At 41.5% G+C, this 13475-nt stretch overlaps 2 protein-coding genes across 2 annotated transcripts in view; both read right to left on the bottom strand.

The window, feature by feature from the left end:
* The window catches only part of KYAT3 (kynurenine aminotransferase 3), a 57355-nt gene extending 44342 nt beyond the window's left edge, over nucleotides 1–13013 (bottom strand). Inside the window, exons 1-2 of the mRNA XM_001146041.5 lie at nucleotides 12664–13013; nucleotides 8316–8415 (exon numbers count right to left, since the gene is read on the bottom strand). Coding sequence (XP_001146041.1) covers nucleotides 8316–8414 — 99 coding nt within the window. The 5' untranslated portion in view covers nucleotide 8415; nucleotides 12664–13013. The remainder of the gene's footprint in view (nucleotides 1–8315; nucleotides 8416–12663) is intronic.
* On the bottom strand, nucleotides 2030–12937 carry RBMXL1 (RBMX like 1). Its single transcript, XM_063816902.1, has 3 exons — nucleotides 12664–12937; nucleotides 8316–8415; nucleotides 2030–4136 (listed from the first exon to the last, which is right to left on the bottom strand). The coding sequence occupies exon 3, from the start codon at nucleotides 3895–3897 to the stop codon at nucleotides 2722–2724; it is 1176 nt and encodes a 391-aa protein (XP_063672972.1). The 5' UTR covers nucleotides 3898–4136; nucleotides 8316–8415; nucleotides 12664–12937; the 3' UTR covers nucleotides 2030–2721.
* Nucleotides 13014–13475: the final 462 nt, after the last annotated feature.

Genomic DNA, 13475 nt, shown 5'->3' with positions numbered 1-13475 from the left:
ACAAAAAAGTACATGCTACACAATCCCATTTATATAAAATACTAAACACCACCACAAAGCAAACTAATATATGGTGACAAAGACAAATCAGCAGCGTGAGGGATGGATTGCAAAGGAACTTGAGGAATCTTTTGGGGGCGATGGAAGTGTGCTGCATGTTGATGGTGACAGTGGCTTCATGGCATATACATCTGTCAAAATAACCATTGAGTCGTAATTCTAAACAGATACAGTTTACTGTAACTTGATAAAGCTGAATTTAAAAAGCTGCCAGAGTATTCTGAAATCATGCCCTCTTTTCTCCCTCTGGACCAAGCACCCGCCCAAGCAAGCCAACTTTAACAAAATTATCTCATAGATTTTGGATTTTTTTTTTTTTTTTGCCATGTTAAAGTTGTATTAAGTTTCAATACAAAACATTCCAAAAAGTGAAAAGTGATCTATAATACCCAAGTTCTATGTTCAACTACCACTTAAACAAGGAAAACATTTTCTAATATCATTCTGTTTTACAATCAGTATAAACCCAGAAGAATCAAGATGTGATTCTTTTTCCACACGTCTGCTAGTTCAGTAAACTATTTATCAGTTATCTGGTCATTTTAACATACTCCTTGCTTTGAACAATATTCATTCATATTTGGTACAATCTCTATATCCTATATTTAGGATATCTAAATATTTTATATATTTAGGATATCTAAATATTTTATATATTTAGGATATCTAAATATTTTATATATTTAGGATATCTAAATATTTTATATATTTAGGATATCTAAATATTTTATATATTTAGGATATCTAAATATTTTAAATATTTAGGATATCTTAAGAGCCAAAAGGTCCTCACAGAAGCTTTAACCCAAGTAATCATAAGAATATGGAAGGATTGGGCTAAGACAACTATGGAAGTGCAACAACCACATAAATTTGGTCATTACCCTTGTGGTCTGTGATTAGTAGTAGTCTGCCAAATGAGAGTTAAAAATGTTGTACTTACTATCCCTAGTTGCAAATGTTAAAACATGACAGTGCCATAATTACAACAAAAAAAATTAGAAGTTGAGTTAGTTCCTCTAATCCAACAACTCAAGTCTGTTTCCTTTGAGAACATTATACTATTGGCTCTAGTCTCCAAAGCAATAAACTAAAACTTGTTTCCAAGACTGGGAGGTAAAGTAGGCTTATAAAACAATACAGCAAAAGAAAGCCAAGTGGCCCAATTGTTTCCAGTGTTTTTGCCATCTTAGCAAACTTTCCAGATGTCACTCCTAAGTTTTATTCTACAACTAAACTGTTTCTGGATAAGCCACCACAAAAAAATGTTTCACTTACTGACAAGACACTTCACTAGATAGAGCTACCACTTATATCCATCATTTTTATAATTCATCTTAAGTTCTAAATTGAAGAGTTGTCCCCATGACTTTAGCTAAACAAAATGAAACCCAAAGCTGTAAAATCTGTGTAAAGGACCACGAGAACTTCCTGACTACCTCCACTTACCAATTTCCTTAATTACTTCCCCTTTTCCATTTGGTCAATTACTTGTTTTAAGTAACTACCACTCACTCCCTAGTTATGAGTGTTAATCAACACTGATGCCTTCCTGAGATCTACAGGAACCCTTGAAGGCAAAATCTATTGCCTGCACCAAACCAATTCTGACAGCACTGCTTATGCAACTGCGACTTACCGACAATCAGCCGCCTTCTGCTTCAACAACTCTTAGCATTTGATTTCTCTTACTGCCAGCTTTATCTACTGTGAATCAATCAGCACTCCACAACCATAATGAGCACAATCTTCAACTATCTTTGCTGTTTCACAGGCATTTGATGCTTTAAATCTGATGTGGAATGCTCATAGATTCACTTTTTAGAAGTCATAAGCCTTTAGGAAGTTGGAGATAAATTCATTGCTTATCTATTTTCTCCTTTGCAATCAAGCTGTTCCTTTAAAAGTGAGACATTACAGAGTTGCAAAAATTTGAAAGAGTAAGAGCAAGCACCTTTGCAGCTTCATGGTTGGTTTTGGCCAAACTTTTTATTTAGTATTCCGTAGTTGTTTAGCACACACTTAAATGGTCTTATTGTGGGAGGGGAAAGGGGAGGTTCTTGCAGATTCCCAAGGAAATGTCAGAAAGGCAAAATGGCCAGCATTATCCATTTGCTTTTTTTGGGTTTACTGGGTGAATAGCACTTTCCTTACATAGGCATCTGATTTCAGGTTTTGCATACTGAGAACAGTGAGATTTCAGTTGGAAAACACCCTGAAATCTTATGAGTAGCATACTCCAACCACCCTCTAATAGCTAGCTTGTTTGTATAGGCAGAATGATTCATCTCTCCATTTTAGATGGCTAGATGTTTTGTGGAAGATCTTAGAATTGCTTGCCTCATTTACTGGGAAAAACCAGATAGGAAGTGGTCTTTAGGGACACCTTTACTTGGAAAGTTACAACACTAGTACTACAAAGCTTAACACATTTAACATTTGCTTGTTGAAAAGCAATGTCATAAAGTCAAATAAAATTAAACGTTTTACTTTTTTCCTCACAAGAACATAAAAATTACGGAAGGGACTTAACAGGGAATTTAAAAAAGGTAACACAATTTTTCCTTTTAGTAGTTCTTGGGTAGTTATGATAGAATAGTTTCCACTCTTTTTTTTTTTGTTTCTTTGAACTGGGATTTTGGTCCAAAGTTTTGTTTGTTTCTAGTATCTGCTTCTGCCTCCCCCTCTATCAGATCGGCTTCCTCCAGGGCCAGCACCTCTTGGTGCTCCGCGGCTTGAACTGCTGTAGGAATCACGTGAAGAAGGGTACCCCCTTTCTACAGAAGGGGGAAGCCCTCTTTCTTGTCTGCCAACCCTGTCACAACCACTTGAGTAGAGATCACTTCGGCTGCTTGAGTAACTGTCTCGACTTCCACCATATCCATCACGTGAGCTGCTATAATCATCATAGCGACTGCTTCCACCATAAGATGGCGGGGGCCCTCGTGTAAGTGGAGCACTACGTGAGTTACCATAACTCTCATATGAATCTCTGTAGGAACCTCCACTTGGATGATCTGAATAGTCACGATCACGACCATATCCATCTCTATCGCCATAGCCTCTTGATGGATAGTCATCACGTGAACTGGAATGACCATAATCACGGTAAGTATAATCTCGTGGTGGTGGTGCATAATCTCTTGTATCACGAGAACTTGGGTAATCTCTGCTTGAATAGCTGTCTTTAGTAGAATACCCATCATCTCTTGGGGACAAATAAACATCTCTACGAGAGGGGAGCGGTTCCCTTCGAGGTGGACCTCCGTAACTATCTCTTCCACGTGATAGAGGAGCTCTTCCTCCCATTCCACTGCTGCTGCGAACTAGTCCTGAAGGTGCAGATCTCTTAGGAGAAGGACCCCCACTTCTTGGTGGTGGTCCTCTTTTTACTGGGAGTGGTCCCCTGGAAGAACTCATGTTAAAATTCATGGAATATCCACCGTCATCCATGTGTCCTCCTCGTGAAGGAGGTCCCCTGGTTCCTCCACTTCCTCCTCTTCCAGCTCCAAAACCTCTTGGAGGGCCTCTACTTCTTGGAGGTGGGGGCGGTCCATGTCTACCTCTTTCAAATGATGGTTTGGTGGCTTGTTCCACCTTGATGGCTTTTCCATCTAATGACTTTCCATTCATGTCTCTGGCTGCATCCTTAGCGTCTGCTGGGCTTTCAAAGGTGACAAAAGCAAATCCTCTTGATTTGTTGGTTTCACGGTCTTTTATCAAGAGTACTTCCACTATTCGTCCATATTTGCCAAATACTGTTTCAAGAGCTTTCTCATTTGTTTCCGTATTAAGCCCACCAATGAAGAGCTTTCCTGGGCGATCTGCTTCAACCATTTTTTTTTTGCCGGTGAGTCGGAGGGGTGACAGTGGGTTCAAGCTCCAACAAGCTCGCCGACAGGGACTTCCTAGCAGCTCAGCACCAGTGGCGGCTGTCAGTTAGGAGGACTGAACCGCGAAGCCGCTAGCACTACTGCGCAATCTGGATGCTTTTTAAGGTATGGCTATCCATTCAAAAAACCAGGAAAATTACTTTCTTTTGCCACTAGATGGCAGAGGAAAACAACAGAATGTTCCTGTAATGGTGGAAGAAATGAAAGTAAAACTCAGAAGTGGAAATGTAAAGCAGGGAAAGATGCTTAAAGATACATAAAAAATGCAATCATATTAAGCTCAAAAGTGTGTATAATTAACAGGAGCCCTTTTTTTGTAGCTTTTTTTTTTTTTTGTAGACAAGAGTCTCACAGTGTTGCCCAGGCTGGAGTGCAGCGGCGCAATCTTGGCTCACTGCAACCTCTGCCTCCCAGGCTCAAGCCATTCTTGTGCCTCAGCCACCTGAGTAGCTTGGATTACAGGCATGCGCCACCACACCTGGCTAATTTTTGTACTTTTAGTAGAGCAGGGTTTCACCATGTTGGCCATGCTGGTATGGAACTCCTAGCCCAAGTGATCCGCCTGCCTCGGCCTCCCAGTGTTGGGATTATAAGGGTGAGCTACCACGGCTGGCCTTAACTGGAACTTTGAAACAACATATATTTTGTTACTTTATTTTATAAAGAATTATTTGTGCCTGATACGCTGTAGCTATTTAACATCTGTTGACTGAACAGATCTGCTGAGTGAAAGGGAAGCAATTTGGACTCCCTCTGAGAGATAATGTATTTGGGGAAAAAATTGTACTTCAATAGAAAACTATGCACTGGCCACAGCACAGCTTTAGGGCTGATATTTGCAGGGCTAGAATTTGCCTTTGAGTTATTCTGGGCTTTTGTAAATTGAAGCTAAGTGACAGGCATGCAAATTCTGGTTCTAGCATTTTGATTATCTTCCCTCCACCCTGTAGAAAAAACAGTTTTGCCTTCATTTGCAATCCAATTCCTTTACTACATATGAATTTGTGCTTTTTGACTTTCCATATGTACTGGTTATAACTTCTGTCTGGTTACTTCATATCACATGAGTGAAATAAAAATCTTTAGCACATGTTCATTTTTATATTTGTATGAGTCATGATTTAACCTTTTTCTGAAAATTATATTTTAACAATTACTTCAGAGAAACAAGCTTATTGGAAACAAGGCTTTCTCTAAACCTGAAAGCTGATAACAGCTAAATACATGGCTGGAATGCCAGAAATGGAGTCAGGCCAAGTGGAGAACAAAAAGCCTGGTTTATTCTCTCAAAAAAAATTGGGTTCAAGCCAAGACCTTGGAAGAGTGAGTAAGTGAAGGGAGTGCGTGAGTATTGTCCTCACCCATATCAATAGGCCTGGGGCCCTTCTGCCTGCCTACACTATGTAATCTCAGCTCCCCCAATCACAGCTATAATTAAATCAGAGTTGGACAGTCAGGCTGAACCAATCAAGACAACTAGAAGTTTGGGTTTGAGGCTGAGAAACAGGTTGTTTCTTCTGGGCACATGAAACAGAAGATTGGTAAGTTTGAATCTGGGCAAGTCTGTGTTCAATCCCTCACACACATGCCATGTTCTGTGCCAAAAACACACCTACGTTCCAAGTATATTGTTCAAGGTTGTTTAATGCAAAGAGCTTTCAAGCCAGATAGATCTTAGTTCAAAATTAAACATCAAAACTCCTAGTGTGTGAAGTAGGCAGGTTACCTGACATCTCTGAAATTCAGTTTCCTTATTTGCTAAGCAGGAAAATGAATACCTGCCCCATGTAAGTGCTATGGCAATTAAATGAGGCAAAGTCATAAGCAGAAAAATATAGTTCATGGCATACAATATATATACTCCAAAACTAGTGCCCACTCAGAAAGTAGGAAAGATTCTCTTAGATACAAGTAAGGATGAGTAACTTTGCACTAAAGGAGGCAAAGAGATATTGGGTATGGACTAAATGTACAAAAGGTGATACTTTCACATCAAAAGATAGGGTTGGGCTGGACGCAGTGACTCATGCCTGTAATCTCAGCACTTTGGGAGGCTGAGGAGGGTGGATCACTTGAGCCCAGTAGTTTGAGACCAGCCTGGCCAACATGGCAAAACCCCGTCTCTACAAAAAATACAAATTTGGCCGGGAGTGGTGGCGGGCACCTATAGTCCCAGCTACTCAGGAGGCTGAGGCAGGAGAATCGCTTGAACCCGAGAGGCGGAGGCTGCAGTGAGCCGAGATTGCGCCATTGCACTCCAGCCTGGGCGGCAAGAGTGAGACTCTGTATGAAAAAAAAAAGAGAGAGAGAGAGAGAGAGACGGAGAGAGTTGATTTCCTTAAGGAAGGACAGACCTAAGGAAAAGGTTTTGTTCAGTGTTGCTTTTGCGCTTCTCTGGTGGACATTTAAATTTTAGACTCTCTTAAAAAAAAAAAAATTAATAGACTATTTTAGGGCCGGGCGCGGTGGCTCACGCCTGTAATCCCAGCACTTTGGGAGGCCGAGGCAGGTGGATCACAAGGTCAGGAGATCGAGACCATCCTGGACTACAGGTGTGTGCCCAGCTAATGTTTTGTATGTTTAATAGAGATGAGGTTTTGCCATGTTGCCCAGGCTGGTCTTGAACTCCTGGTCTCAAGCGATCCACTGGCCTCAGCCTCCCAAAGTGCTGGGATTGCAGGTGTTAGCCACTGCGCCCCGCCTACATTTTTCCTTTAGCATTCAAAACATTCTTTAAAATTAGAGAATACGTAAAATGTTTTTGTAAAAAAGCAAGTAATACAGGAAAATACAGCCTATCCTTCATTCTATTCCCTTCCCGGCAGATTTTCATGACATTAAGGATGATGTGGATGAAACGAATATTCTAAGTAAGTTCACAGTAACTTACCTGGCTGGTTCTGACAAGTCTTTCTTGATTTAAACTTATCACTATTGCTTTTGTAACACTGGCCAGTGTTTTTCATTCGCCCAGCAATAGGAAGAATATTTATCTTTATCCCTGCGCGACTATTTTAAATGCAAAGCCTCTGATGAACTGTAGACACTTTTCCAATGTAGTTAAAATGATACAAACACTTTGGCAGTTACTTAATTAAACATAAAGCTACCACACAACCCAACCATTCCACTGCTAGGTATGGAGAGGAGTTAGTGCTATCCCAAATAGTACACAAGTTTGAATAATGCATTGTCAGTGGTTTTTGCCTGGGACATACATCAGAATCAGCTGAAAAGATTTTTCAAAATACATTCCAGATATGTAGAATTAGAATGCATAATGGTGGGCCCTGGCATACGTAGTCTAATAAAAGTTCCACAAATGAGGATTGTGCACACAAATGCCCTTTTAGTGCCATGGTTTCATATGATCACCCTGGGGAAGCACAATCACTTCCCTGGCTTCAACCGACTTCTATGTTGGGAGACGGCCTGAAAAAGGTAGTCACGGTGGCATAAAGCGGAGAGAATTCAAGACAGTTATGAGGTAGAATTCATAAGATTTACATATAGAAGACACTGATGATGGTTTTTATGAAAATTTTAAACCATTGAGAAAATTTTAAACCAGTTGAGAGATTAGAATTAGGTTGAATACAAAATTGTCAATATTCAACCATTTATGACAAAAATGGTACTTCATATGCCAAAAATGGAATTTTCATACAAAAATAGCAATTTCATATACTTTAACCTAATATAAAACACTCATATGCACACTACCCAGATTCAGTAATTCTCAAGATTTTGCCTCTTTTTTTCTGTAATTGCTGAGTAACTTTAGAATAAATCTTAGACCTTAGGTCATTACATCCCTACATACTTGGCATATTATCTAAAAAATATTGCCACTTATATAACTGCAATTTCATTACCACACCTCACCAACAATAATTTCTTGTTAACATCTAATACCCAGTCCACATTCGTATCTCTCTGATTGTCTTTAAAAAATGTCTTTCTGCATTTTGGTTGACTGAATCAAGTTCCTAAAGCAGATGTACGTATTGTATTTGGTGGTTATGGGTTTTAAACCTTTTTCCATCCGTGAGCAGTCCTCCTGAAATATCCTCTTCTACTTTTTTCCCATGCCACTGGACCTATATTCATAACTTGAAGGGTTTTGTGAAGACAAAATGAGGTAATGAATATATAATGACCAGCACATGGCCTGATCCACAGACAGGCAAGCAGTTGCTCAGTGAATGTCAATTCTAGTCAATGACAAGAGACACCTTCAGCATATGTAATAGAAATGTTCATTTCAATAAAGTATTTGTAAAAAAGCATCTGAAAAATTACATATTTTTTGGACAGTGCAGAATATGTACAATAATTTATCTGTAAGTAAGCAATACCTACAGCAGAAGTAGAGAATCCGAAGATTTTGGAAGAAGAAATTGTCTTCAGGAATTTTGCTGTACCGCTAAGAGAGCAGAGGCTCCTCTGGGCCAAAAACATGCTATTAAATAAAAGAAAAATTGAGAAGAGGAATAAATATATGATGGGTACATCACTATCAGACACTTACAGCTAGCTGATATATCATAAGCTTACGTAAAATCCAAGTAAACATTTTTGATAAGTGAGCTTGCTTTCTTTCAAGTTTTCTTTCTATGATATAATCTCTCATCACTGGAGGCATTCTAATAAATGTATTCTTCCTACACAAATTTATATTCACATCATTTTAAACTAGAGAGCTTTAAGAATATTCTTAATTAAAAAAATAAGGCTTTAATTTAGTCAAGAGCATTAAATTTCAGTAAGTGAAAGTTCCATTTCTAGCAGCTATAAAATCCAGAGTATTTCAATCTAGGAACTACTCAAATTTCAGAATCCTCTGGATAACAGTCACTAGTAAAAGCATAGTTTGTAACAGTAAATTAAAGTTGTTAGAAACAGTTATTTAAAAAGTTGTTTGAAAAGATGAATGATAGTAGGTCCTTGATAAATATAAAGAACATATGAGTGAATCTTAGGTTATTCTGAAGGTACTTCCTCCAACAATTCCCACAAGCCATTTTAGTGGATTCCAGTGGCATGATAGGCATGCATTCTGAATTGCTTCTCTACCTGTAAGTATAAAATTGATATCCGTCATGGGTAAATGGAGGAAGATCAAGGCAATGAAACCATTACAATACTGCCACTTAGAAGTGGAAAGAAAACCCAGCTTTCTAAAAACATTCAGGCAAATAGATATTTCTCATAAGGTTTTACTCTGAGAATGTTGTTCTCTTAAGTCTACAGTATAAGGCTGCTGTATCAGTGGATGGCATTTCATCTAACAGTTATCAAACCTTAGAGAAAAAGAGACCTAATCTATGGAAACTAAATAGAACTTCTATATAAAATGCTAACAAATCAAACCCAGTAGTATACAAGAAGGATAATACATCATGACCAAGGGGGGTTGGGTTTATATAAGAAACCGATTAATGTGATTCACCACATTAAGAGATTAAAGCAGAATTCAATCTTTAAAAAAGTTTCTATCTGTAGTCAAGTTATGGACTCTTGCTGGGCCTCAGTTTCTCCATTTTTCACAATAGATGAATAAATTAATAAGGTTTGAGTTAAAGCAAGCAAGTAGCAGGAACCCTCTAACGACATAAAGATACAATGGAATTTGCTGATTATGGCGCAGCTGTCTCAAAAGACACAGTTGAAACTTTGGAAAATGGAAGGGAAAGGAAGAGCTGGGTCAGTTGCCAGGAAGTACATTGCATGATGGAGGTAATGTGCTAATAATAAAAGCAAGTAAGCTTGGAGTGCAGCTTCTGGGAGATTTCACCCCAGACTGGGTGAGCCATACTCTCCAGGTACCAGGCCTCAATGCCCACCTTCCTTCTTAGGGAGTTGCCCCTAAATCTAAGTCTACTTGTTTTCATTTGGAAATCTCAAAGCCTAAATCCCAAATCCCTCTCTCCTATCTGTCTTCTACAGCACATTACCTCCATCATGCAATGTACTTCCTGGCTGTGGACTGCTGGAGAAAGTCCCACGGGATATTGGTTTCACCACAGATTTGTGGTCATCAGTCTTAAACTGACCCCCAACACTGCAGCATTTCTACTATATTTTGCAGGCAACACTTGTCTCCCATAGTCCAAAATGATTCTTTACATTTTTCCCACACTCCTTTAAACTAAATCCCTCTACCTTCCTCCTCAGTCCAAGCAGATTGCGCTACTTTCCCAAATCTAAAAAATCCTTGTTTTTTCCTTCCCAGTATAATAAAGGAAATTACCCTCCTTTAAAAGGATCGCCTCTCCTCCACGACTTAGATCTCATTCCCTCTACGGAGACCTTGCTTCACTGATTATTACCTCTTTTCTCCTGCATATTCAGCTTTGTTTGTCTCTCCCGGTTAAAAAACATAAAAAACAAACAAACATAAAAAACAAACAAAAAACACAAAAAATAAAACTCTTGACTGTACCATCTCCCTGTTGCTCATTTTACTAGCTCTCTCCTTTTCCTCAATCTACGCTCCTCAACCCAGTGCAATCTGACTTTTCACCCATTACTCCATAATGGCAACTCTTGCTAAAGTCAGTTTTAACCTTCATATTGTTAAATCCAGTGGACATTTTGCAATTCTCACTTTCCTAGAGCTCTCTGCAGCTTTAGATACTGGCAGGCAAGCCCTTTTTCCCCTGAGAAACACGATGTCCCCTTGGCTTTTGACATCTTACAATCTCTCATTTATCTCCTACCTCTCCCGCAATCCGCCATTGAATGATGGAATTCCAAGGCCTAGACCTAGGCTCTCTTTCCATCTCACTTATGACCCTCTCACTAGGTAATCTCATTGTGTAAGGAACTGTGGGAGCATAGGTGAAAAAATGGCTCCGAAGAAATCTAAGCAGGCTGATAAAAAATGCAGACTCAGAACCTTTGAATCAAGCTAGTTTACATCTGCATTTTATTAAGTATTTTGAGCAGCATTTTCTAATGCAATCAACATTGCATATATATATATATTCACAAATGAGATAAATACATTAAATGTAGATGTCATCGAAAAGTTGGAGAAAATAAAAAGGTATATGGCTTTTAATTCTAAACAATATTTTCATTGTATTTTTCTAGTTTCTCCCTAAAAACAATTTCTGTGAAGAAAACCTGGCAACTTATGAATCAGGATGATCTACGTGATCTAATTGTAGCATATTATGCATAAAGTCCATATTCCAAAACGCATGATCTATAGAAATGAAACTGTCGATTTATTATCAACGGGTTAGACTGTTTAAAATGAAGATTCAGAAAGTGTGCTTGGCAGATTTGGGGGTGGCCCGAAGCTGAGAAAGCTGGTGAATTTTGGGGGGCCGAATATAAAGCTAAAAGGCAGACAAGCCCGTCAAAATAAATCCTAAGAAGCTTAAAGCTCTAGACTTAAATCCAAATGATCAATTTATACTTCACACATGGGGAGGAGAGGTAGGAAGAGATTTAATTTGACAAAGTCCAGAATATCTGGGTTAACTGCAAGTTCAAGCAAGATTAACATGAGGCAAAAAGGGCTACAGCTAATAATGCGCCGCCCACACTGTTACAAGAGTCCGACCACTGTAAAGATGATTTTCCTTTCACACTCTACCTTGTTAGTTTGCTTCTAGAATGTTTATAAGGTTCACTGATACAACAGAGGGTATCTAGACGGTGAACAAAGTCCTGGACGGGGGAGTACAGTGGAAGGATGCGCCTCAAAGCCACGTCTTTAGAACAAGAGCGGAAAGAATTAGCCAAAGCTGGGCAGCATATGCTTTAAGGAGACACGAGCCTGAAATTGCTGAAAAACTGTTCTATGAAAATGGATTCGTGTAACTATAAACGTCTCCAGAAGGAAAGCAGTGCGGCTGCCTGGCTGATAGCAGGAATTCGGTTTTGGCTCCCGAAGTCAGACTTGCTAAGGGCTGACCTGCAGCCCCAGTCCCCCTCAGGTGGCCGCCAAGGAGCCACGCGTGGGAGAAGCGAAGGAAGGATTTCTGCGCCACTCGACTCCAAAAGCAACAGACTGCTTTTCTGTTTTAACTACAAATGTTGGATTCTGCTAAGCTTCATTTATAAGGCAACGTAACAGCCTTGGTATTCTTTTGGGTTTTTTTTTTTTTTTTTTGAGACGGAGTCTTGCTCTGTCGCCCAGGCTGGAGTGCAGTGGCCCGATCTCGGCTCACTGCAAGCTCCGCCTCCCGGGTTCACGCCATTTTCCTGCCTCAGCCTCCCGAGTAGCTGGGACTACAGGCGCCCGCCACCACGCCCGGCTAATTTTTTGTATTTTTAGTACAGACGGGGTTTCACCGTGTTAGCCAGGATGGTCTGGATCTCCTGACCTCGTGATCCGCCCGCCTCGGCCTCCCAAAGTGCTGGGAATACAGGGGTGAGCTTCTTTCGTATTTTTAAATTAAGAGTCCCAAAGTCAGTCTTCTCAGACTGCCTTCTAAAAGCCCAAACAGCGAAATCAAGAGTAAAAGCGCCAAGACGGTGACCCGGGTCTAGGGGATTCCCCCCGGAGGCCACTCACCTCGGCGCCTTCCCCTCAAACTGTTAATCTAGGGCCGACTCCCTGCAGCCGCCCCCGCAGGCGGCCCCGGAGCGACTCCGGCAAGAGGAGCCCGGCCTCCGTCCCCTCGCCCCGTACGCCGGGACGGCCCTAGTCAGTCCGCACGGAAGCGCCGCGCCGCGCGCCCGCCCCACTCACCTATCCGGTGCGGGAACCTCGCCTCCCTAGGCTCGAGTCCCGACTGGACTTGAGGGCCCGGCTGGGCGGGATTCGGACGCGGGGGGCGGGGCCGGGACAGGGATTGACTCTGGGGTTTGCACTCAGTGCGCGCTTTGGCGGAGGGTAGGCCAGGATCTCTAGGCTGGAAGAGACTAGATGAGGGGTGTTTTTTTGGGAGGGGAGGGGCGGGATTTGGGGAGTTCCGGGCTTGCGGGAACAAGGGGGCGGGGCGGGGGCGAGCCCGGATGTGGCCAGGGATTGGCTGTGGAGTGTGACTCACGGCGCGCGATGACGGTGGGGTCCGCCGCGATCGCGGACTGGATGGAAATGGAGGAGGGAAGGGGTGGGGGCCACGGGTTGGGCTTGAGTGAGGAAGGGGACAAGATGGAGGATGGCCTGGACGTGGCCGGGGATTGGCTATGGGTGTGGACTCAGGGAACTCATTGGCTGTGGAGTCGGCCGGGATCACATACTGGTTCAGGCAGGCGTAGGTGCGGGCTCGAGTTAGTGGGGCGGGGACTTGGATATGGGTATGGAATTTGGGCCCAGGGTTCGAATCGGATGTATGCGACTGATCGGGTTGGGGCAGGTTATAGGACGAGGACTGGTTTGCAAGGATGGGCAAGCTGTGGGGCCGCTGGGCTTGTACAAGTAGAGGGATCGGGTTGGAATAACTTTGGAAGGTGCCTGAGAGAGGGCAGGGCTAGAGAGAGTGTGAAAAGGGGTTCCTAGATGCATTTGTCATTTGAGATGGGGGTGTGGGGTTAAAAAGCGGAAAGGAACTTCACTTT

The sequence above is a fragment of the Pan troglodytes genome, chromosome 1, assembly GCF_028858775.2.
Source record: "Pan troglodytes isolate AG18354 chromosome 1, NHGRI_mPanTro3-v2.0_pri, whole genome shotgun sequence".
Taxonomy (NCBI): domain Eukaryota; kingdom Metazoa; phylum Chordata; class Mammalia; order Primates; family Hominidae; genus Pan; species Pan troglodytes.
The sequence above is the reverse complement of the archived record's forward strand: the minus strand, read 5'-3'. Positions and strand labels throughout refer to the sequence as shown.

What these genes read in the sequence shown, in the direction of transcription:
- RBMXL1 (XM_063816902.1), bottom strand. Translation starts at nt 3,897, where the DNA reads ATGGTTGAAGCAGATCGCCCAGGAAAGCTCTTCATTGGTGGGCTTAAT.